Source organism: Cataglyphis hispanica, chromosome 2 (genome assembly GCF_021464435.1).
Source record: "Cataglyphis hispanica isolate Lineage 1 chromosome 2, ULB_Chis1_1.0, whole genome shotgun sequence".
Taxonomy (NCBI): Eukaryota; Metazoa; Arthropoda; class Insecta; order Hymenoptera; family Formicidae; genus Cataglyphis; species Cataglyphis hispanica.
The window spans coordinates 1089076-1116118 of record NC_065955.1 but is presented as its reverse complement, the minus strand read 5'-3'; the positions used below and the strand labels follow the sequence as shown (position 1 = coordinate 1116118).

The window sequence follows — 27043 nt, the reverse complement described above, 5'->3', positions numbered from 1 at the left end:
GTATAATAACTTTTCTAATAATAAAAAATGTGTATCGACATATATTACTATGTATATCAATATCAATATTTTTCTCTAAACATTTATTCTTTATATTTTATTATTTTATTATTTTTATTTTTTTTGTTTATTATTTTTTTATATTATATTATTTTATAAAATTATTGGTTTTGTAAATTAATATAGCGCAGTGAATAAAGTCACGATATAACATGTTAATCTTGATAAATAGCATGATCAATCAATAGCTGCTATTCATCTTTGATGCATCATTTCTATCCTACAGCAACAGTTGGTTCATTTCGCCTTCGTTTCAATCATTAATCGTAATTTATAATGCTTGAATTCCGCGTTTATATACCAACATCATACAGCGCGAAAGCGGTATTAAAGGAGATGAGGTGAAATAATACGATAAAACCTTTGATCGCGCAAAAAATTAAGTTTCACTTGAAGTAATACCCGTTATCGATACCCGCTGTCAAAATTATATTATCAAATTAATCAGTTTTTACATCATGCACATCAGAAGCTTTATATCAAGCTCCAAAGAAAAAAAAAAAAAAAAAAGATATGACAATATTATTGTAAATTATTTCAATAACAAATAAATCTTTTTCCTTCTAAATTAACGAAGATTGTTCGATACAGAATCAACGTTTATCATAGAGCGCGACTTAATACAGCTCCTCGTGTCGCTTCTACTCGACCTATCATAATAACAGGTCCAGAATTATGTCCTCATGTGTACCGATCGTGCTATCTCCCCGTGTGCTCGAGCCTTCGCGAATCATTTGCCAATCTACCGCACGTGTAAGTTTCTGTCCGTCCTCTCCTTCCAACGATGATCGCATTCTCCTCCTGTCGTTGGTATTCTCTCGCCACGATATTGGGTCGTCCTGTTCGGTAGTGGAAGTGCCATATCGACCTGGCTCCTCTCTCTCTCTCTCTCTCTCTCTCTCTCTCTGTCTAGACTAGACCTTCACCAGAATATGCCACCAAGCCGGTGATGTTACAGGCTCTTGTACCGTTATAACGCTCGCTTTTTTTCGCCCTCAATATACGTCAACGATGTCGATCACTTCAATGAGAACGATGTGAAATGAAACGACCGTTGTGATAAGAATACAAGTCGCAAATATGCTTGCATGTGTATGAGTTTGTATTGTATTTATTTACATTGTAAAAAAAGCGTTTAAATATTTCTACTATATATTTTAATATTTTGCGAGGAATTTAAGCAAATTTTGAGATATTTTAAAAAATTTTCTATTTTTTTAATAAAATACACATAAATTGGTCAAAATGGATACGACGTTTAAGATAAGAAATCATGAAGAAAGCTTGACACATATTCATCGAAAAATTAAAATACAGCAAAATTTTTATTCACAAATCTCATATAGTAGAATATTATTAACGTTAAAATGTTAATGTTATTTCGCAATATGCTTACAATAAAAAATATGATTTTGTTTTAAATATTACATCAAAAATTTATTATTTATTATTATAGTTATATCAAAAATATGATTCTCAAATAAAATATAATAAACGATAGGCGAATTTTTCCATAGATGTATTTATATTACGAGTTTTTACACGAGTATAAAATAATTCATGTGGCCTGTAAATTCTACGACACTGTAAATACGACACATCTGTTTCGATTTAGAATGCATCGTTATCAATGATAAGTAACTATACACACTAAAATTGATTGATGTTTGTCCAGAAAATGATTCTCATTCCCCTTTGGTGATAATTTCTCGATAATAAATGAACGGCAATGCCTTTCTAATTGAGCACACGTTACCCTAATCTGATTCGATCTGATCTAGTTATGCAACTCAAATGAGAGAAATGCATCCGTAGACTCACTGGAGTTGAAGCAAATTTCAAAAATGACAACATGTATTATTTCCTCGCGAACGATCGGATGGCTACGTGAAAAACATCCCGCTAAAATCGTCATGTAATTCATTCTCTCCCCCTCTCTCTCTCTCTCTCTCTCTCTCTCTGCTTTTGATATACCTGTCGATAACAGCATTGAAAAATGATCACGTAACCGTGGAAATGTAAAAAAAAAGAAATATAAATATGAAAAAAGTCACGTACAGTATAACGAAAAAAAAATATGAAATGTGTAAAAAAAAAAAGTACGAAAGAAAAGAGAGAAAGGAAAGTCTCGTAAATATTGCGCGCATGTCATAGAAGTTATTAGGTCGAAGTCACTTCAGGAAAAATACCGACTGACGACGAAGCGGTAGGATTTTCTAGGAGCACAACCGGATATAACGAAGTATTACGATCCCTAGAAGCAGCATATAGGGTGGATTTTTACGCCAGAACTCTGATATATTATTTCTGAACTTATTACGAGCGTAGAATGTCATATGTTGATATGAATGTCAAATGTTTGCAAAAATACGTGTAAAAAAAATACAAAGAGCATTTTATTGTCTTAAATTAGTAAAAAAGTTTTTACAAGTTTCTATTTTTAATTAACTAAAATTTATACATTAAAAGCTTTAATGTATAATAGATACTATATAATATCCTATATATATATATATATATATATATTAAATATTATACACACGTACAAATCTGTCCACTTAAATTAATCCCAAAAATAAATTAATATTCTGTTATTTTTTTCTTGTATATGTGTATACATTTTTCCGTTCATCTAAAAAGTTAATAAAGCTCTTTCTAATTTATTTGTTTTTAGCTAGATATAAAGCTAGTTTGTTTTACGTTGGCTAACTTCACAAGAATTTTCTTTTTGAAAATCAGTATATAAATCATAGACTATAGTATATTCTGCGGAGGGTCGAAGAATGCAGATGGCAAACACGTGCCTCGCTTAAGGATTATGAAAACTCGGAAAACATGATTTAAGGAAAAACAGATTTTTTTTTTTTGTAACAGATATTTTTCTTCATATATACACCATTACCGTGCACGATACGGGTCGAAAGATAAATAGAATCGATATCACAATTGCCGCGGCTGTAGAATAAAGGAGGGAGGGATTCCTTGCGCTGGTAGGAGCAATCTCGTGAATGCTTGAAGGTGAAAATATTTTGGGAATATATCAAGCGAGAAAAATCGTTCGATTATAATAATAAATGGTAGATTGAAGTGGGTGGAATAAAGTCAATTTGGAGTATATAGCACTTCGAAAGTGAGATGTATGATAGACGTGATCTGACAGCTGATCGATGAGGAAATTAACTTCGAGCGAACAATTAATTAGATTAAACCAACTCTCGAATATTCCCTCCATCATCCATTTATTTATTTATACATCTTTCTTTCTCTACTATATTTCACTTTAAGCGGTGTTTTTTATTCTGACATTTTACTAAAATTTCAAAATTCAAACAAATTGTATTTTTTTAACAATTATTTCATCAAATTAATTAATAATGAATATTCGCGTCCAACTTGAAATATAATAATAAATTCATATATAAATTACATATTATCAGAATAAAAAGTAATTTTTCTCTTTAATGAACCGAATAGAAACACGTACTTTTCCCTCTCTCGGCATATGCACTGGATCTCGAATTTGAGAGGAAGTCTCGAGTAGCCGAGGAAGCGGCAAGGTGACATCGAACTACATGGTTTTTTTTTTCCTCTTAATTGAAAGAGTAGAAAGGTGACGATGATAAAGAAGGGCGACTCGGTATTTCTAAAGACATTCAAGACACGACGTACTCGGTGCAGCCGCGACAAGGAGGCTTCGCAAATAAAAGCCGAAACGGTTCTCTTCTTCCTTTTCTTTTCCCTTTTAAATGTACAACCATTCGAGCAAACTCATTTGATCTCGGCTAACTACTTCAACTTCGTTCGGCGTTGCTATTTTTCATATAAAAATTTTCGCAACGCAAAATATTTCATCCCCGAAATAACGATTTTCGTGCTCCCAAGTTCATTAATATTTCACGCATCTTTTAAAAGAGCGGCGACAGCTGTCGATGTCGAATAGCTCGCGCTAAGGAGAACGGATCTGGCTCTCCCTTCTCAATACATGGTAAAATAGTACATGTTCTTTACCATCGACAAACTGCGATAGCGTTCTCCTTATCGATGGTCGTTAATACAAAAGATATCTACTATCCATATATTATTTATATTCGAAATAGCTATATGTACAGTTATGTATAAATATATGATAAAAGATGCATTATATAAAAATGAGTTATGAAAAAGAGAAAAAAAAAATTCAATCGATTATTAAATCACGTAAAACTTACGATATTATTTGTTTAAATTAGATATTATAATATAACGTATGTGTATTTTATACATGAAGTGATTTAGCTTTTCTAGAATCAATAATATCCTGATATCCATACAAGAGATGTTTTATTGTTATTTAATAAAATTTTCTTTTTAAATTAGATATTAACTATTTAATAAATTAACTATTTAACAAATAAATTAGAATTAACTATTATTGGAATCAAGAAAAATAATAATAATTTTCGTATGAAAATGTCAATAATGGTTAGTTTGAAGATATTATATTTAATAAACAAAATGCTTTAAAATGCAATCTGTATGCAAATATCAAACATATTTCTTTATCACAATAACATTAAATTGAATCAAAAAGGAGACACGCACCGATATGAAAGCATAATGCTTAGATATCATTTTATTGTTGTAATTATCAAAGTCACACGCGCGTAATTTTCAATATTTTATATTACTTTACTGAACTGAAATATCTTTCAAGTGCAATATCGCGAATTTATTGATCGATTTGAATAACAAGACGAATCAGTAGAGAAAGAGAGAGAGAGAGAGAGAGAGAGAATATAATCGAAAATTTCGAATATTTTAAACTAATTTCAGTCCAGGTCACATTTATTTTTGACTATCACTCGTTTCAAGCTAATTAAGCGTACATAATGAGAGATCTCGAGGATATTTTCAAGATCCTGAGTAGCACCGAAAAATTACTGCAAGAGCAATCCACTCTATATATAAAATATATATAAATATATACGGCGCTTATCAAAATCCTATAATTAGTTTTTAAATTATAAAATAAAATACAAGGAGTATCGAAAAAAGTTGTCGCGCATCGATCTCACGACGCGTTGGGGACGACACGTCGATCCGATTCCTACCGATCCTATCCGATGTAAATGCCGTTTGCAACCGGCTCAAAGCAGCAAAATGAAATACACGACGAACAAACGCAATAAGTCGCCAGCTACTTTCTAGCCCGCGGCTTGTTGTCGCGAAATGCAGCTTCACGCTCTTCTCGCGCGCTTGCGGCTCTCTATGCTATAAGAAGAAACCTTCGCTCCTTACTTTTGATCAGCTGCGTGTATAACGCAAAAACAGGCAGCACAGCATACACGTACACGTGTAAAAAAAAATTTATTAAATGTATATAACAATCGAATCTATTTAAAAAAATTGTCACACAGTTTCGTACATAATCTCGTTATATAAACAAATATAAATATTATTTTCATTTGTTTCAAAAAAATTAAAAAAAAAAAAAATCAATACTATTTTTTTATTACTTTTTTATTTTGCATCAACCACGTATGATGGCTTTTATGCAATATGCATTATATCGCTGGAAATTTCGACGGTGAACGATCACGTGTGAGATGTTAAAATGGAGTTTAAGGGCTCTCGCTTCAAAGTGGAGAGCACGCGAGTGTTGCTTACAGCTCTGGAATCTTGACATATATCTCAAAGATTTGGTTGATGGATGTCGCGTGAGTTAATGATTATATAGATAGCCTATCTATATATTGTTTCTGTAGAATTTAATGTCCTCAATAACGTCATTGCTTTAATGTTAAAAAATTTCTTTAGCTTTTGTGTACCTCTTGTTGGCAATAATATGGAGAAAAATTGTAATACAAAAAGAGAATAAAAGTATAGACCTATATCTTGGAACATGAGTAATCAATGTCATTGTATGCGACTTAAAAGTAAAAGGTCAAACGTCCTACATACGTTCGTCTGTAACACATTTTCCTCCTCGATTTTTTTATAATACGACATAATTATGGAAATAAATTTAGATACTTGTTATCGAGCGATTATGGCTGAAAGAATGCAGTAAACTTCACTTTAAAGAATAAAATTATCATATACATGCATCTATGTATGCATATCATCTGTATATTCGAGTTTTCAATAAAGAGTGATAAAAAAAAAAGCTTATAAAGCCAAGAATATAAATTAGAAATACAAATACAATTAATTTTGCAATGCTAGAAACTAATTTATAAATGCAATTATTTCTGCATTTTGATAATATGTATCGGGAATTTCCATAACGATGTTGGAAATAGATTTCTACGTCGCTGATCAAATTAAGTAATCAACTAGCCCGATAGCTGAGTTCTCAAGTGATTATTGAATTATTCTCTAAATATGGAAATATAGTTCAAATCGACAATTTTAATTCCTTACTCATTTAAAAAAAGAAAAAAATAATAATAAAATCTTATTCAGAGATTTTTATTATAACTCTGCCAAAAAATTAAATTAAAGAAATATATAATACACATTGACCATCTTTTGAAATATTTTTCTTTAAATAAAGTACAATTTATAAACTCTTATCTAATGCTTAAAAAACAAAATATAATCTCTATATAATCTCTATAAAATATAATCTATATATGAAATCTTTCAGTTGGCTGTTAATTTTTTCATACAATCCTGATAATCCTGGATCTATTACTGCGATATGAATTAATCTTGCTACGGTAATCGTAACAGATGACACAACTTTCTAAAACAACTTTCAACAACAATGTTCTTGTTCATGTATTTATTAATAATAAAAAACATGTAAAGAGTATTCTATCAAGAATGTATGATATGAAGAAATTTATCTCGAAAGTTATATACATCATAGTACCCGCAAACTATCAACTAATTTTCCATAACGATCTGTGGAAGAAACTCACTTAAATGGATTATGGCTCGGTTGTAGATAGAAATAAATCAGAACCGTATAATCGCTGTCGCTCATGCGAATATAGATAGAAAAAGCGAGATTTCACCAACGCTTTTCTCCGCGATGCACGCGCGTAATTGTTTTCTGCAGAGCAATATGCAATATATATATACGATGCGTCGACATGCACGTGTCAGTGTCGCCTGTTTTTTGTCACGCACAGAATAGTGAAATTCGTTAGTTACGCCGAAAACGATAGTTATACGTGACAAATTTTTGACTGTAAAATATATAGAAAGTTTCCTCTTTGACGAGAACGAGTAAGATTGCAAAAAAAAGTGTAAAAGTTCGTGAAATAATTATTACAAATAATCTGATCAAGATTGAATAAAAATGGTTTTTTTTCTGTTGCTTTATGACATTAAAAAGTAAAACTTGAAGAATTTGATTAATTCATCATTTTCAGCAAATAATTGCAACTTTGAGCATTTATTTTAAAATAATTGAATATTTATTTATTTCATTTTATTTTTGCTTAGTATTTTTAATGATTTAGTTTATAATCTACTCATATTTCTTTTATTTTAAACATTTTCTAATATTTCAAAAGTCAACTATGCTAGAAAACAATTAGAAAACAATAAAAATAAATTTAAAAAAGTACAATATACTATTCAAAATAATAGTTGTAATCTAATTTAAATACCTCATTATTTAAAATATAAGAAATAAAATCTCACAATTTTATTAATTTTAATATAGATAATTCAGCGCAACCTTGGCGACACGGAAGTAAATAGTATAATCGATTTGAAAGTTTTCGGAAATTGCACGAGCAATTTCATCGTCAGCAATTTGCGATCGTTAAAGCGACTATTCTTTAATAAAAATGATGAAACATGATTTTAATATGTTACTCACACGTCCGCCGTTTAAGAAAATAGATAATGTCGAGATTTCAAGGCAGTTTCAAGGCAATTCGAGGCGAGTCGTACAAAACGGATGAAATCCGTGCTCCAGATCAAACCAGTACATTCCATCACACAAACTGGTACAAGAAAATGCGAGCACTGTTTCCACGAATATAACGGTCATCAAATATGCCGTTATTTTTCGCAATTGTTGATATCTCGTTTTCTTTTTTCAACAAAATCTTGTTAAAAATTCAAGCCTCAAAATATAAAACAAATTATATAATTAATACAACTTCACTTGTAATGCAACATTTAACGTTCTTTAATATATAATCCTATATATATATATATATATATATATATATATATATATATATAATTTATATTATATATAATTTGTGTGTATGTATGTGCGAGATACCAACAAACTGTATTTTTCTCTCAAGATAAAATCCTTCGGTAGACACAAAATACTTTTACAGTTTCCTATTGAGAAATAATAATAAAAATGAGAATTTTCTTTCACATGTAAAGGGCGAGTTCCTAGGGCACGATTAAAAATACTTTAATTACGTAATCGTCGCGCCGCCATAGCTCAGGATCCGCCGAGGCGTGAGAACTCGTGAGCTCATCGATATAAAAATACGAACTTTTACAGAATCACAAAGAAATAATAAAGGTGGGAGAGCGTACGGAGAGTTCTATGATGCAGGACGCGGCACGTTTCATGCTAATTATTCTCGGCGTTAGTAGGTAAAAGGCTGCTGCACCACTGGTGTGCCAACGGAGGCCACCATGCTCCTAAGCAGGATAGTAACAGTGCCATGGTAGGCGTATAGTCGTCGCGAGATAGCATGCACACACTATAAAATACCAGCCCATGGCTTCGGAACCAATCGGCCGTTTCGGTGCACCTCGCTGCACATTTTGCTTTGTACCGTGCACAATGCTCCCGTTGTCGCAGCACACAGTAGATAGATAGCCGTCTCTTCAGAATCTTATGAATTACCGCACACGTGAAAGGAAAATTCCAAAAAAATAACGAAAAAAAAAACATGTCGCGATATGCGACTATTAAAAGAGATATGATGTGTATATGAGATTTTATCTATATGTACGGAGTTACGTTTTTCAAAATACAATTCTCTTCATGCGAATATAATATACTTGTATAGAATAAAAATTTATATATATAAAAAAAAGTTATGTTTACAATTTATAGAAATATATGTCGATGGCCATTCCTTCAAAGTCAATCGCAAAGAGAGAGTCGCAGACTATGGTAATTTAATTTGTACACGAACTTTCTCTAGTTGCAACTGTATTCACATTCTCTCTGCAAAGTATCATAAAAAGGAGAAAATGTGTCGTACTCAATGAGATGCTCTGTTCAAAACTTGAAAAATTTTAAATTCAAAACCCAAACAAGTTTAGAGTTCACAGCCATGAAAATGAACTCTTACGAAAAAAAAAAACGCAGAACGGAATTAAAAATTAAAGATTCAAGTTTGCAGAATTTAATACTCGAGTGCTTCTCTCGAAGAAAGAAACCTCATTAAAAGGTCATTCAAGTTTTCAGCTGAAAACATGTACTACCGATTTTAATTCCTTTCATTTTCTTTTTCGTGCGATCACATTAAAAAGGAAAATGCCCTTACAAATGCGTAGCCTAATAAGAATACGACGCAATAAGAAGAGAGAAATATCCTCGGACTCGTATATATTAAAAAACTTTTCGTTTCTACGTCTCGGTGAACTTTGTTCGCTGCTCGTTTTCCGCCGCGTTCAGCACAAATTGAGAAAAACTTTGGTGTGCGATTTTTTTCGCGGCACATACCAGATGTCTCGTAATTATCAGCGCGGAAAAACAAGATTGCATTTTTCATAAAATTTCAAGCAGTCGAATCTCATCGAAAAATATCAATTAAGATAGTAACTTATAGAAATGATTATTAATAAATAATAAAGTGCTTCAACTATAAACAACTCGAAACTTTTAAAACTTTTGGGATGTCAGTTTGTTATATAAAAAATTATTATATAAAAAAATTATACATGAAAAATATATATAATTTTTATATAAAAAAATTTATTGCTTTCTTTTACGTATATGTATGTGTTAGATACATTTTAATTATATGTTAATCCATTTCAAGAAAGATAAGAATAGAATTCAAGAAAATTCAAATAAAGACTAAAGTTTTCCTATCATGATTTATTCAACACCCTGTATATACGAGATGCGGAAAACGAATCGGAGGAAACTCGTGTCGCTCCTTTTCCTAAAGGGAGGAATGGCAACGTACTATCGATCGTACTTGCGTCGAGAAAAACATCGTGTTTCGACACGTAACATACAGAAATTCAACTTTTTAGTCTAAATAATATTAATTCATCCAATCTATTGCATCGAAATTGCAGATGATTGCAAAATTTTGAAATACCATCATTGATATATCTTCACGAGAAAAATATGCAAGTTATTTTTTAAGCGTTTCATATTTACATTGTATATAAAAACATTTTGTTTTATATATCAAGCATTTAAAAATAAAATTTATATAATATTTTTGACGAACTGGTCTAATATTGGTATTGCTGGATAAAATCTATTTTTTAATTTAATTTAATTTTTTATCTTCATTTCTTACTATTTTCTATAACTTTTTTAATAATTTTTATTCACTACTTTTTCTACAGATTGCAACATAATTTTTCAAATTTAATGAAAATAATTTCTTAATAAGCGAAAAGAAATAAATAATAGAAAATTTACAACATGTTATTGAATATTAACCTAACTGTTTAATATTCAATAACATGTTGTAAATTTTCTATTATTTATTTCTTTTCGCTTATTAAGAAATTATTTTCATTAAATTGAAAAATATGTTGCAATCTGTGAAAAAGTAGTGAATAAAAATATTAAAAGTTATAAAATAGTAAGAAATGAAGATAAAAATAAATTAAATAAAAATAGATTTATCCAGCATCAATATTAGACCAGTTCGTCAAAAATATTATATAAATTTTATCTTTAAATGCTTGATATATAAAACAAAATGTTTTTATATACAATGTAAATATGAAAGGCTTAAAAAATAACTTGAAATTCATAAAGCTGCAAAGTCTATCGATATAAAATATGGCAGAATCTTCGCACAGAACAACATATCGCTATCGAGTGCACTAATATACGTTATAAAGCACTATGATACACCTTCTGGGATTTTATTATAGCGCAACCGTACAAAATCGTTCAACGAACAATTGTTTGATTAAATAATAATCTTGAGCGCCATTCTCCATTGGGGCGAATATTTTCAACACTCGAAAGAAAGAGGGAAGGGTGCTTCACATAAGTACGTAAACATTTCATCAAAGCACTTTCTAAAGGGAGGAACGAATAACAATCGGTGCACGCGCAAATGGATACGTGCCACTCGAAACAATAATCGAAAAACTTTCCGCGGGCTTTTTTTACCTCGTCGGCGCGTAACGGACATTTTGCAAAATAATGGGCAAAAGGATTCGCGTTTTGCATACACGTGGCACGTGGCACGACGCATGCCACAATGCACCGGACCGAAGCTACAACGGCACGTGTCGTGTGTCATAAGCACCCAGGGAGTGTATCAGCTGTGGAATCGGCGAGATCGTTGAATCGTAATGAATATCCGGTCTCATCTGTCGTCTATCAGCCATCTGGGCGTCGATATCATCCAAGCAATTCTCAACATAAACTCGCAGAAATAATCAGAGATAATCGAATAGCGTACTAGCCATTGAATTTTTGAGTTTAATTTTCCTTTCGACACGTTGATTGAATTATTCATCGAAAGAATATTGAAATATATATCTATGTATGTGTGTATTGTGTGCCCAATAATTACACCCGTTATATCTTGATTAACCGCAATTGCTTTGCATAAGGAACAGGTGAATTCCGTTATCTACTTATGCAAATATTTCTCTAGTGCGGTTATAAAGTCAATTTCACGGAAGATTGCAAAGTGCTCGAAAGAGAACGCCGTCCGGCGTGCAGAATTTCAGTATTACTCCGAGTCTACAATTTGTTCTATGTTTTGCTTGAATGCGCGATATCTTTGCTCAGTATTGCCACCGTCTTTCGCAGCGGTTTAAACACCGTATTTTATGATTTTTCCAAAACCAAAATGACAGACACCTGACTTCGCAATAATTACCAAATGTGAATCGTACATGCGAGTCGCTATGTATATATTTATCGACAAATAGGAAATGTACATATAGTACGTATGGCATAACTACATCAGCCTACAAATGTTATTTAAATCTCGAATGTGGCATTTAATCGACAACATCAATAATGATAAATTACTGCAATTAAGTTAACGCGACGTATTAATTAAATGATATTAAGAAAGACATATAACGGATCGTCTTTATTTTTCCATAATTATGAGATCCACTAATATCCGTAACTATTCGAATTTTCCTCTTTTTCGCTCATTATATTCCATTTATTATTCTATTTCCCTTTCTTATATACACGTATACTTATAATAAAAATAAAGTTCAAGCGTATAAAATCGTAATGATTTCCTGCGAAATAGCAGCATTATCGCAGACATTTCAACGATCTAGAAATAGATTAGAAAGTTTTTCGAGATAATTTCCGGGAAGATCTATAGTATAGGTGAGCAACTTTTTATAACGAATCTTGCTACAGTTGCCAATATTGCGAGTCATAAAGTGTTAATAAAACAACTTTTGCCAATAATTATCTTATAATTGGTTATAATATTTTATAGAGATTATATTTTTTTCGGAAAAGTATAAGTTAAAAATTTTTGAAAAAAAATTCTTTTTAATTTCAATTCACCAACAATCTCTTATGTATCAAAAATACAATACTTAATATAAATACATAGTTCAAAACAGTGATATTATCTCTCTTATCTATATATCTTCAGAACAGATTTTACCAATTAAAGTTCGAAGCTTCCGCGAAGCAAAAAATAGGCGGATGCGGATGAATTTGTGAAATTAGAACCTTAGAAGATATCGTTCTTCGAAGAGCATGCCTATGGAATGCACTCGATAACCTTGGCTCGTAAGACGGGTTTAAGTTGCGCGCAAGATTGCGTTCTACTTAAGACGATGAAGTCTCAAGTACTTTCTGTAAAATTGTCTTATTAAAAATCTAATCGTTGAAAAATCTGTTATTAAAAATGTGTAACGTACGATGTATTACTGATATTTAAATAGTCATGTGTAGTAATCAGAAAATAAATTAAAAATTCAAGTCGTTTTTTTTTTATAAAAATTAAAAATTCTAATTAAATATTCTATATCAAAATAATCATGATTTCAGTTCATTTAATACACAATAATATTTTTCTTACATTACCATTTTAATTTGATTTTTAATGAATTATATAATTTTACAATTATATCATTTTAAAAAGGGAAGGTAAAAAGAATAATATGAATATAAAACTCATAAAAATTTACTCGACCGTTTAAATCCTAAAAAAACAAATTCTCTGCCTTTCACCATTGTATTATTAACGCGCTGTTAAAGAAATCGTCAGATAAAAAAGTTTTTGCGACTTACGCACTTATTGCGTAAAAAAAAAACATTATAATGTTGCACAAATAGAAAAAGATACAGTATTTTCATTAACGTTAAAGTTTTAATCAAACTTAAAAATGTATTGCAAAATAAAAATTTTATATACAGTCCATGAGAATAGCGATATCGAATCATATGTGCCATCAAATTATAATCGTTTTATCAGCAACAAATTCACGAGAAATTTAATCGTTAAAAATATCGAAAATACAATAATGTATGACAAATTGTTTCTGTGGATCATCGAATTTTGTTCGGATTTAAACTCCGATGATAGCATTTAATTTGGCTTGGAAGCCGATACAGAGTGTAAAATGCCTCATCTGCCGCTAGTAAATAAAATACTCTTCGTTTTCGTATCTATGTATATGTCTACGAACCCTCTGATGTATCGCGAGCAATAAAGCCTGCGCTATTATTAGATCGTCCAGAGGACCTTGTTATTTTTTTCGATATAAAGATCGTAATCCGAGTTATCGACTTTGCGCTGTGTTCATATCAACCCTGAACTATCACGGCTTGGATTGCAAGTCGGTCGATATAGATACTGACGTGGACCTCAGCTATGCATCATGAGAGGAATATTAGACAAACAAAATCTCAATCAAAAAATTTGTATCTCGAAGCATGATCGTTCCATCGATTCGTCTTTTTATGATCTTAACAAATTCTAAAAAGAACTTTAAATTCATTAAAAATTCTATTCCTGAATGTAAAAATGAAAAAAAAAAAACAGTCTATATAAATATAGTTTTTCATCTTATGCATTAATCTCGTCGATAATTAATGAAAAGAAAAACTTAAGCAAAATATTACTTAAGACAAAATATATTTTACATTCTTCTTCTTTCATGCAAATGTCATGAAGACCGTACGTCAAATGTCATTTATTAGCTTACAAAGTAATGCAAAAGCTTACAAAGTAATGCAAAAACTGTAGAAAACAAATTAATCACAAAGATAGAGAACTATTAAATATATATAGAGCGACTTGTATTCTACCTTGAGTATCAGTCACTAACAAAGGAAACAGCTACTGGACAATAGAAAATCGTACTCGACGTAACTTTCATTATACAACAATACGCTACAATGACAATACGCAACAATGACAACAATGACTATTGTAAATCGATTGATTGTTTCATTAGAACCAATAATTATCCTACCTTAAAGACGTTACGCAGAGACAAGATATATCGAGGTTTAAAAAAAATTGTATAGTGTTATTGTTTTGGTGAAATTTTATATAGCTAACTTTTTTCGTAAAAACTAGATTTTTTTCCTTATTTTAAAAATTGCTCATTAAAAATCTTCAAACGTATAAATTTTGTAACGAAAAAAATGGGTTAGTGTTCATATTTATTTATAAAAAAAACACCACGTATAGATATGTATCTCCATTTTTTTTAAGTCATGACGAAACAGGTGGATAAAGCATGACATACTCGTTCGGCTAACAGAAAATCAATATATTACTCTGTAAACACACTATCAAAAGGATCACCGGAAGTTTGCGGCAACAAAACGTTAGCAAGAGAAGCATCACTTTTTATATAAAGTTGGGAAAAATATCTGGTTATAAAAACATAGAAAACATACTTTTAATAAAACGCTTTTATATGACGACAAAGATAAAATATGTCACATGGAAATAAAAGTGTAATCAGATATATCCACCTTATCGAATTTATATCTGCTATTTTAAAATCGTCCTACTTTTGTGCCAAAAATGTTAGATGTCAAAGGATTAATAAAGAATTATCTTTCATGACAATCATTCATGCATATTATTATATAATGGCATAATGAGATAAACAAACAAGCGTATGTAACATTAAATAAATGTACATTTATATGTACTCACACGCTCCGCTTGTGTTTGTCATTGAAAAATAAAGATAAAAAAATACAAAATAAATATTATTTACTAAAATTTTTTTCAAAATGTATTAATTATATCCATATAAGAAAAAAAAATGAAACGAGTTACTTAATGTGATGTATATTTCATATCATTCTCTCTAAATGCTTTGATATAATTGCATTTTACTCAAAATATAAAATTCAATTTAAAGTAAATCTTAAAAGTTATATTTTTATTAATCTCTGCGCGCTTGCTCCAAATCTTTCATTTCTTTTTTTTTTTTTTAAACACGAAATTTTTCAATCTATCTAATTAAATTATTTATTTATTTTATTTTATATTTAATTATATTAATTAATTTTATTTATATTATTTCTATTCAAATTTCCCCTAATAGAGAAATGCATCGAATTCTATATAAATAGGCCAACAACTATCGTGTTTATACGTGATCATAGTTTTTAATAGTTGATAGGTTTTGTGACGAGATGAATCTTCATTATAATAAATGCAATCCTTAGATTCTCCTGCTAAAATTCTTTTCGATCCACGAAACGTGACTCTCTCAATCAGAGCCGTTCTCTCGTATACAATAAACCTCGCCGTAATGCGATATACTCGTTGTTTACCAAGGGGAAGTAAAACGTGACGCAGGATATTGACGATCTCGTGTCACGTGTACGCACGCGTGACGCGGCCACGAAACAATTCCCATCCGAAAGCCAACCCCAATCGATAGAAATATACCGCGGCTCAGCTCTTGATTGTTATCCCATCAACCCGCTGTACGGCTGTGGATCAAAGCCGTTCCGACCAGACGGAGGATATCAAATTATTCACCAAAATTCCAGTCAATCCCGATATCCGTCTCTATATCGCTGATTAAATTCATTACGATGTAATTAGCAACAAGCCGATACCTGGGCTTTTCAAATAATCGGATAATTTGCAAAATGCGAAAGTATCTTCGAGATCACTCAATTTTTAATCCCTAAATTTATTCATCGAGATACGAAACACTAATTTGTCTATTAAAATTTGTTATTTTTTAATTATCATATCGAAATATTAAATATAAAGAAGTTACGATTTCAACGTACGGATTCTCTCTGCCACTTATTAATTACTTTCCCAAACACTGGATAATCTTCAATTAAATTAAATAATAATGCATAAATAATAGATAATGTAACTGAAAAAAAATGTCTTAATTTTCCAAATATCCTTTACACGTCACTAAATATAACGAAATAAATAATAGAAAAAAAGGCGTTTTCAATATATTACATGTTTTGAAAAAATTAATCTCAGACGTAAAAATTCATCATCTGCCTGTCACGTTCATCTAAATATTTTAATAACACGTTACTCCCGTGCAAAGCGAGTCGTTAGTTTAATAATTCAAAGTTTCTCACCGGTCATCCTGCGTGACAGTAATGTCGGGCGGGGGCGGAGGGGGCGAGGCACCGTCTGTAGCATCCAGCTTGCCGGCTTTTTACTGCGCTGTTTGGCTTCTTTTTGAAAGATAAATAGAAAGAGAGAGGGAGAGAGAAGTGATGCACAACCCGACGAAGCGCGATATACACGAGCAACTCCGCGACTCGTGTCTTCACGCTAGCGACATCGCCATCAACGTGATGACCCCGTTGGAATCTTGCGCTTCTTATCGATCACTCGAGTGATGAAATCGCGTTTGTATACACGACGAGCAATGACCTCGGTATCTCGCTGCACATCGATGGTAATTGTCTATTCTCTCGCCCAGATTTGATCTTCCTTCATTCGATAGGATAAGTGACGTTAAAATATCCACCTGCTTCTTTCCGTTCGCTTTCCTGTCTGTTTAATTCTCCGGGACGTCGTCCGAACTTTTGATAAATTTCTATATTTGATATGTATTTCTAATATTCCATATCTATCTCTTTGCAGAGACTGCTGTCTCTTTTGCGATCCTCTCGTTATCGATTTCGTAAGGCACTCAGCCGTACGATCTCGCGGGACCGCGGAACGAGCACGTCCCGGTCTCGTCGTAATATTCGTCGTAAACCGTTATTCCGCGCGGGCTCACGCTATTAGATTTATTACACCAGAGAATACTACCAGAACCGCCGTCGTGTTATGTGCAAAACCGTGGCTTTGGTGAAAGCGAACAAACGGAGAGGTTTAACGCAGAGCGCAGAGCGAGAGCAGACCTGCCGCCGCCTAGCTCTCAGCTACGCTCGTCCTTTCTCGGTAAACGCGGTCGCTCTCCTCCCGCGCGCCGAATACCAAACCGATTCGCGACGTACTCGCCGATATCCGCTAGACAGTTATATTGCCTCTCCAGGTGCGCCGAACCTTCGCTAAAGCGGTCACCGTTCTGCGCAGTAGTCCGAAATATTCGACCGCCGCTTCGATACGCAAGAAATAAACCTGATGCTCGGAAAAAAAATTCTCCGGCCAATCGATTATTCTTCGTTAACGCGATGTAATCTTCGGGACTTCATTAGATGCACCCACCGTGTAAATCTGTCCGTGTAAATTCGTCGATCCGAACTGTGACGTTTGATTTCTCTCGCACCGCACGAAAGTCGTACGGCAGGTTCGATTATTTTTAGCCACGGGAAACCTCGCGAAAACTCTTGAAAAGTTTTTATAGAAAGAAACTGCTCTTCTCTCTTTGCGGTTCTCTGCGGCTGATTATTCCTCAATTTCCTCCGGGAGCCGCGGGCGATTAGGTTCACCGCCAACTACTCTCTCGTTAATGTCATTGCATAAACGCGCAGGTCACTGCACGCAGCATCACGCGCTTTCGGCGTGCGTGCACAGAGATGAAATGCACGCAGCGCGAAACGAGTTTCAGGCAAGTTCCTCGATCATCCACGCGCCGCTTTTCAACGGCTACCTTCGGTAATCACGGAAATGCTCTCCTCAATCTAATCCTGGTTAAGTTAGCTCTGCCTCTGGTCACGCATTCGTTTGCGATGATAAAAGAGTCTTCGGGGAGGCAAAAATTAAGCTCTCGCGTGCGATTCTTCAAACCAAATTGGACGATGACAACGGGATTAATTTTTAATAAAATTATAACTTTCCCTTTATAAAACGAAAATCACGTGTTTCGTCTCCGTGTCTCGGCAGCGGACTAGAGAGAGAGAGAGAGAGAGAGAGAGAGAGAAGAGCGCAAAGAATGCTCTTCACAATTTCAACTCAACAATGCGACTTTGTATAGTTGGATGTACTCAACGATGGCTTTCTCCTTCGCGATGGCAGTAGAATTGTGATCGTGAGCTGTGGATTAAAGATTCCCAGCATAATCTTCTTAGACAAATGTCATGCACTCTTCTCAACGCGTACAAGATGCCAAAATATTTCCGTGTCTATCCCTCAAGCGTACCGCAAAAACTGCGTATATTATTTTCGTTAAAGATTACAGCAGCGAAAGAAATAAAATTCCCGAAGAGAAATATATCTTCCCTCTCTCTGCTTTCCTCTCTCACCGAGCAATCTTTAATGCCAAGGTCTCGGAGATGCCTCACGTTAATCGGATAACGTTCTCGATGGAAATTACGCGTGCTGCGCAACGAACGTACACACGACAACAAACCGTGTTTCGTCTCCTCGAGCGCAATTACGTCACTCGTACGGATGGGAAACGAGATTGCATCCGGTTTACGGAGTTCGGGAAGCACGATTCGCCAGAGCGTATTAAAAGTGTCACTTTTGCCGGGCGGGTGAAAAAGAAGCGCGGGGTGAAAAAATCCATCGATATCGATCAGACCGCGTTGCACCAGCGATCCGCGGCGAATCGATGATCTCCGATGCACGTCTCGCTTCGTTTCGATACTGGTACCACTTGACGAATGACAATCCCGATACCGTCCATCGCGTAGTTCCGCGCTACTCTGCGGTCTCGTTTTATACACGATGCGTTCGTATCCCTCCGGAGAGTATAATCCTCCAGATGCTGGATTGGAAAATCGCGAGATCGGAATGCGATTCGCGGGTGCAGTCGCTATTAATCGCAACGCTCGCCGACCGTCACGGAACACTCGACAAGACTGGAGGTTCCCTCGATAGGTGAGGCCGACCTCTCTCTTTCTCTCTCTTTCTTTATCTCTCTCGCGCGCACGTTGGCCAGGGATGTACTCGGTACAAGTGGAATTTGTTCCATAAAGAGCCAAATGTTGACAGAGTGTAGGTATGATATGTATAACAAATGATTGGACAGTGCGTCGCGAGTACTTTTGTAAAATGAGTTACATTTAAAAATCGTATAATTTTTCAGCAATAGTTTATATAAATATTTTATATTATATATTTTTTTTATACATATGTGCATATACATACATAATCGAATAGTGTTTTTAGATACAAAGACGCGTTACTTTTGCGCTCTCAAGAGCAGTTATGTAATATAAGATAAAATGAAAGAGAGAATCATCAGTTTATATTTTAATCTTATTAATTTATTATGTCCAAAATTGATTCAAATTTTTTGGGGCGCACTATCGTATTTTTTATTTTTTGTTTCCATTCCTTAAAAATATGTTCTATTCCAATTTTCGCAGAAATTTGTAAAACTTGCCATAAACGATTGTGTTTCGTACGATCATATTTAAACTATTTGTATCACATCTCTCTCTCTCTCTCTCATATGTTTCCAAACATTATCAAATCAACAAGTATATATAAAAAATAAAAACGTGGATATGAATGTTAAATAATTAAATTATTGTAGTATCGAAATATATATTATTGAATCGCGTTTAGTAATACGCGAAATAAAATTGCGTCGATTAAAACAATAAAACAATTCATCATTATTTTTCATGTAATTTTTATAATTTAATAGCGATTCCAATAAATTCTTTAACGATATATAGACAGCGTAATAATATTATTAATGATTGAACTGCCGTTATTTTTAAATCGCTAATATGCATTGTGCTGCCCAAGTTTATTCGATGTGACGCGCCAATTAAAATTGCGTCGATACAATCTATATTATAGTGATCACGTTTTTATATCAGTTGGCTGATTCAAATTACATTGATGTTACAGCGTAAGCTATATTTTGTTCGAGACGCACAAGATTTGACAGACAAACATAATGTTTTAAACAGTCAGTGACAGCATGCAGTGATAACAGAGATATAAACAGCGATTAAACTTTCAACTCAAAATTTAAAAAAATTAAAAAAAGAAAATTCATATATATATATATATATATATATATATATATATATATATATTCTAGATAAGATATTCTTTTATCAATAACTATCGCAATTAGAATATTGAATATGAGAAATATAATAATGGTTACAAAAAAATAATACAGATATTTATAACAAAAAATATAAATATTAAAAAAAAATAAGATATTTTGTGTTTGTCATCTTCTTTTTTTATTATTTTCTAAATAAATTAAAAAGAAAATCAGATTAGTGTCGATGGTGCATACAGCACTGCACTGTAGCCTTTCTCCCTCTTTCTCTTTCTTTCTTTCACCCTTTCTCTCGCGTTCTCCCTCATTCTATCTCTATCTCTCTTTCTCGGTATCCTTTACTCTCTAATTCCGTCTCTGTCACACCAAACGAGATGTATTCGCTTTAAGTAGAATGTCCTCCGTTCCCTCCTTCTCCCTTGCTCTTCAACCCAACTGATCTCTCTTCTACCATTTACCGAAGTACCTCTCGGGCAAGTTCGTAAATTTTCGGCACAACTGACAAAGAGGGGAATAGCGAAATGAGGTGTTATAAAGCACGGGAGAAAGAGAGGTAAGAGAAAAAGAGAAGATACAACAGAGATTAAGTAGCAAGCATTAGATATATGCGAGAATAGGGAGTAGAAAAAACATAATACAATGCAAAAATCAAGTTGTGAGCAACATGGATGTAAACAAAAAGGAACAAAATATTGCGTATTTATACACGCAACAAAAATAGCAAACTAAAAATTTTGAAAGCAACAGTAGAGTTTATTGTATCCTAGAAGGGAGCATATAAATTTCCCTCAGGGTATTTCATAGAGAAATATATATATGATAAAAAAAAAAAAATAAAAATAAATAAAAACAAAATAAAAATAAAAATAGATAAAAAAAAAATAAAAGCTAAGAAAGAAAAAAAAAAAGATATGACAATAAGAATCATCAAGAGAAGGGTAAAAAAAGAGACAGATCTAGTAAGAGAGTGACGGAAAAAGGGCGAGGCATGGGAACGGTGAGAAGGAACCGATTCAGAACAACAGAAGAGAAAGAGAGAGAGAGAGAGAGAGAGAAGGAGAGAAATCGAGGAACAGAGAGCAGAAGGTTCTCCCACGTAACCACGCCCCACGTTCGCAGACAGATTTTTACATGCAGACCGACGTGAAGGAAAGGGAAACATCGAGGCGACCCATGGGCCGCCAGAGTATGGCCACCGTTTATACAGCATGGAGCGTATCCTTTATTTTCACTCTCTCTCTCTCTCGCTCTTTCTCTCTCCTAGATGAAAATACTACGGGACATCGTCCAGGATTTCCTCCTCTCAACACAACCGCGGAAGCACAAACCGCGATATCGCGGACACGCTAGAGCTGCATTGCGTCTGCTCTGTCATCGAGGAGGGAGCGCAGGAAACGGGGCATTAAAAGGACCGTAGAGATTAATTTGTTGGAATAAAAGGCATTGCGCGCACTTTTCTTTTTTCATGACAGTATGCCCGTGGTCGGCCATGCCTCTGTCGTCGTCTACTCGTCTATGCACATCAGCCGCATGCAACGCGACCCGTTCCACCAAGCGGCAGCAGAGCGTGTGATGGCCGCGGATAATAAGCGCTCCACATTCCCTTTTTTTTTCCGCGAGCGGCATTGCGCGCCAATAAAGAGCACTCGCCGTTGTGAACGAGCGTGTGTCTTCCGCTTAAACAGTCTCTTTAAGTAGAAAAAAACAACAATATAGAACGTCGATTTAGTTATATCGCAATCTGCCGTACGCGGAAGTTCCAGCTTATTTTTTTTTTTTAATAATTCCTATATATATTAATTTATATATTAATTCCCCAACTAGTCCTTATTTATCGAATTTAAAATCAGAATTTTATATACCAATTACTTCTAAACATTGGAGATTTTTTGAAAACTAATCTATCATGTCATAAAAAATGCATATTTGCCATAAAATATGCCATATTTTTTATTTCACAAATTTATAAAAAGAAATTTAATCTGAATTTAGTTGAAATGTATATAAAAATTTAATGTTTATCGTTTGTGTATATAAAAAAAAAGGAGAAGCATTACTTATTTACTTTTTTGCAAATGTGAGGACGTTGCCTCTTTGAATAAATAAAAAGAACTGAAAAACAGGAAATATACTTTGGATTGATCCGCTTGCTACATCCTTGTATAGCAACGGGGTTGTAGGATTAATGAGAATTTCCGTGGCTGAAAGGATACTGAGAGAGAAAATTGTGACCGTAACCCTGACAGAGAGGCGAATTTATGATCGCTCTCAGTCTGCGGGTGATGTACAACGTGTCTCGAAATAACACGTAGCACGAATTACACAACCATTAATTCATTAGCTGTCGCGTGACATTAAAATAATGACACTATAAGCTTTTATTATGAGCTTTACGCTCATTAAAACTCGGTTTGTTGTTGAATTTAACGCGGGAAAATAATGATACGTGTTGTGTTATGTAATAAAAATTTTAAACTATAAGAATATATAGTATATATAATAATTATAACCCAACTTTTACTCATTTATATATTACATAATCTTATTAAATTGTCACCGAATTATTTGTTGAAAAATAAAAAATTCTGTGTAATTTTCTTATATCAAATTACTTTGAATGCACATATTTAATATTGCAAGTTCTGATAAAATCCCGTTCGTACATACTTCGATTAATTTGTGCAAAATTTTAAATAAGTAAGATTTTTCGATAAGCATAAATTATTCGTCGGTAAAGTCGAAAGAGAGATCCTCTTTAAATTACATCCTCTTTTTCTCTCAAAGATTTTATATGAAAAATTTGAGAAAAAAAAAATGATGCCGTGTGATACGATTGCTATCTAGACATTGCTTTCTAGCACACCCGGTATTCACACGAAGCCACGATGCACGTATTACGATCGATTTCTGTCTCGGTAGATTCTTGGCGCAAAACGCATTCGGTATGACATTAAAAAGTTAAAAAAAGAGACGGTGATCTGTCGCATGGTTGGAAATGCCACGAGGAATGCATACGTTGCGGATATGGAGATGTAGCCCGCAATAAAATACCCGACCATACAAATGTCCATTTGTGTACACGGTATTTCATTTCCACCTGTATACGTGATTTTATTATGAAAAATAGATGCTCCACGAAATGTTCTCTCACGATTATATGCGATCTATATCGGATTACAAATGTCTCCGTTTTTTTATGTAAATATTCAATGAAATGAGTAAAAATATCGCCATCTTTTTCTCTCTTGGCTTTCGTGCATAATTATGAAACTAGAATAGCGACGAGTAATTATAGGATTATACAGTTAAATGAGCATACATTAAGAGAAAGTTAAGCGTGTTGTACTTTCTCATATTTTTAACGTTGCGAGGCAAAAGCACCGGTAGAAATCAAATGTGCGGGCAAAAAATAACATAATTCCATACAGAACAAAAATTATTGTGTTCCGTGAGACAAAAATATATCATTGTACTAAATCTGTATAATATAATCTTACCTTGATCGGGGGAGAAACATGGAGCCATCGATGAACACGGAACCGGAGAGAAGTATGTACCAACTTGTGGCCAACTCGCCGGTGCTGAAAAAAAAATTGTACCGTACAATTTATTTTCTCTACTGTACAGGGTGTCCCAAAAATTTTGACACACCCAAAGTGTGAAGGTAGATTGGGTCAAATTGAGTCGAAAAGTCCTGTACCATTTTCCTCTATAACGCTTCAGAAAGAAGTTATTATTGAGTAAAGTCTGGCCAATCAGCGCCGATCTTTAGCCGGATATGGTGCGCCGCTATGACAGCTGAACGCTCACGCACACTATCAGGCGCGTGGCTCACCAACGTGCGCTTGATTAAAGATCGCCGATGATTAACCAGACTTTACTCAATAATAACTTCTTTCTGAAGCATTGTAGAGGAAAATGATACAGGACTTTTCGACTCAGTTTGACCCAATCTACCTTCACACTTTGGATGTGTCAAAATTTTTGGAACATCCTGTATAACTTAAACTACTATATAAACTACTATAACTTCATGAATTAAATCAGAAAATATAAGTTAACTTCAAAAATTGAATAAATTAATGATGAGAATTATGTTTGCGAATAATCACTGAATATTAATAACAAAAGTTAGTTTGCTAGTCACGGATTATAAATTTTGCATTAAGAGAAGAGGGTTCTATCTCCTTGGTTAATTACGAGCGATTTGTTTACGAGCGATATTGTAATCTGTGCTGACATCTTTGATTAAGCAAACAGAGAGTTTCAAGAGAAATTATAAATTACTCTAACGGTACATGAAAATAATATCACAGTTCGATAAGAGAATTTTAGCATTACCGAGCTATCGATAAGGAAGGTCTCTGCGAAACGCTCAGAAGCTACATCTTGTGAAGGTACAATATGTTTATATTTCGCATACGATACAATCGACATGGTCGATTTTTTTAATACCATATTTCTTGAAAATTTATGTATTAATAATTCCACATAATTTCTCTTTCTCTGATAAAAAAAGTAAATCGCATATTCTTAAATCTAATTTAGGATATATGTATATAATTCGAACTTAAAATATATTTATTCTCGCCAACGCAATTTTCAATAATGTAAAAGTATTGCATTATCAAATAAATTTAATATGTTTAATGTTCCTCAAGTTATGTAAACTTAAAATTTTGTGTTTTTTACAAACTATATTGTAAAAAATAAATTCTTAGATGCATATATACGTATATAATGATTTAATTGTTCTTGATTCATTATAAATGGATATAATTAACATTATATAATTAACATTAACAAGTTAAAATTAATATTAGGAAATTAATGTAAGCAAATACTTTTATCAAAATAAAATAATAAATTGTTTTATATTCAAATGTATATCGTCCCTTTTAAACAGGAAATCGCAGTTAGTGTAATTTTTAAAATATGAAAATAAATGCTGATAAATAAAGAAATCAATAAGTGTGAGAACTCTCCTAAGTTATTCTGATAAATCAAGTTCCATGACAAAAACGCACATACATCGCGTATATATAAAGTATCTCTTCTATAAACGTTTCGGTTTTTACGAAATACTAGCAATTTTTTAAATTATAGTAAATTTTTGTAGAAATATATGATGTATGATTGTAAACATGCATTTAATTGCGTATTTTTTTGACAATTAATATCTGAAAACACCGACGATACACATGCGCAACGATTTAAGATTTTCTCTACAATGGAACAGATTCATATATACAATACTTACTAATAGAGAACATGATTGGCATGGTGTCTTTCATAACGTACGATCTTGCAAAGTCCGCGAAGAACGGAATCTCTACACGGACGCAACGCCTCCAGACCCAGTAGGCCATAATATATGATCTGCAGGTCCTGAAACAACGAGAAACAGACTGTGATGCGAGTGATACGAGATTGATTGACAAAAAGATTACACACACACTGTTTCCTAATCGTCGCCTATTAAGTTTAGCTCGCACGTGGCGGCAATTGCAGCCGCGATTGGGACGCGAGCTAAAGCAATCGTCGCGAGCCTGATCTACCGTTATCTCCTAATGTGATCTGTATGCTTATTGATGTAGGGCATGCAACAGAAATCGTCGGCCATGAGGAATTAGTAATGACGTGACGTAAATCGAACTATAAAGTTCTTGTAAAGTCCCCCCAGTAAATAAACAGCGTACCGTTTGCCGAACGCTATTTCTATACATTTCGTGTTCTATAGAGCTATCTTTGAACCTTTGTAACTTCTTTAATTCCTTATATCATTCTAGATTAAGACAGTTTGACAGTTGTCAATCATATATCCAAATTGAAAATTAAATTAAGAATTAAATTTAATTACAGAATTAAATTTAATTAAAGAAAAAAATGTCTGTCAACATAATTTCAAGTACAAGTAGATTAAAAATCGCCTTTTAAATCGCAAATAAATAACTTATATATATATGTATATTCAAAATTTAAACATTTCAAGCATCTGCTACATGAAATATTTCCTTTCCATGTAATATTTTAATACCTTGAGAATATCAATCTCTATAGAAATCAAGACTTCAAGTCGTCGCGACATTGATCCCGTATTGATTAAATTGCAATAATACTCGGCGGCAACTTTGATCGCATACTAGATTATGGCGCAAATCTAATTATCTGCGACTCCACACAGACACACAACATGTCTCTTACATAGGTCCGAGGTCGTCGTGACGTCTCCGTAGCATAATTTCACGCTAGATCGCCAATCGAACCTCCCTATCTCTATCTCGACAAGACGCGTGCGCGCATTTCCAGCTCTCGTCGGCGCCGTTTCGTCTGGGTTGTTTGTAAACGTCCATCGCAATCAGCGTTACATACATGAACGTTTATGGCGCATCGACCGATGGCGAATCGCCGTCCTTACAGCATGCTAATTTCGTTCCATCAATTAGAGAACTTGTGTCTTTCTCTCCACGATAATTACATATTT

General features: G+C 33.3%; 1 protein-coding gene across 2 annotated transcripts in view; it reads right to left on the bottom strand.

Moving 5' to 3' along the window:
* Window positions 1-27043, bottom strand: part of LOC126857162 (rap guanine nucleotide exchange factor 2-like) — a 111647-nt gene that overhangs the window by 57028 nt on the left and 27576 nt on the right. The window contains exons 3-4 of one of the 2 annotated variants that reach the window (XM_050606358.1): window positions 25820-25947; window positions 24057-24140 (exon numbers count right to left, since the gene is read on the bottom strand). In XM_050606358.1, coding sequence (XP_050462315.1) covers window positions 24057-24140; window positions 25820-25947 — 212 coding nt within the window. Of the gene's footprint in view, window positions 1-16768; window positions 18486-24056; window positions 24141-25819; window positions 25948-27043 lie in introns of those variants that run through there. The other variant, XM_050606374.1, reaches the window with a different exon arrangement.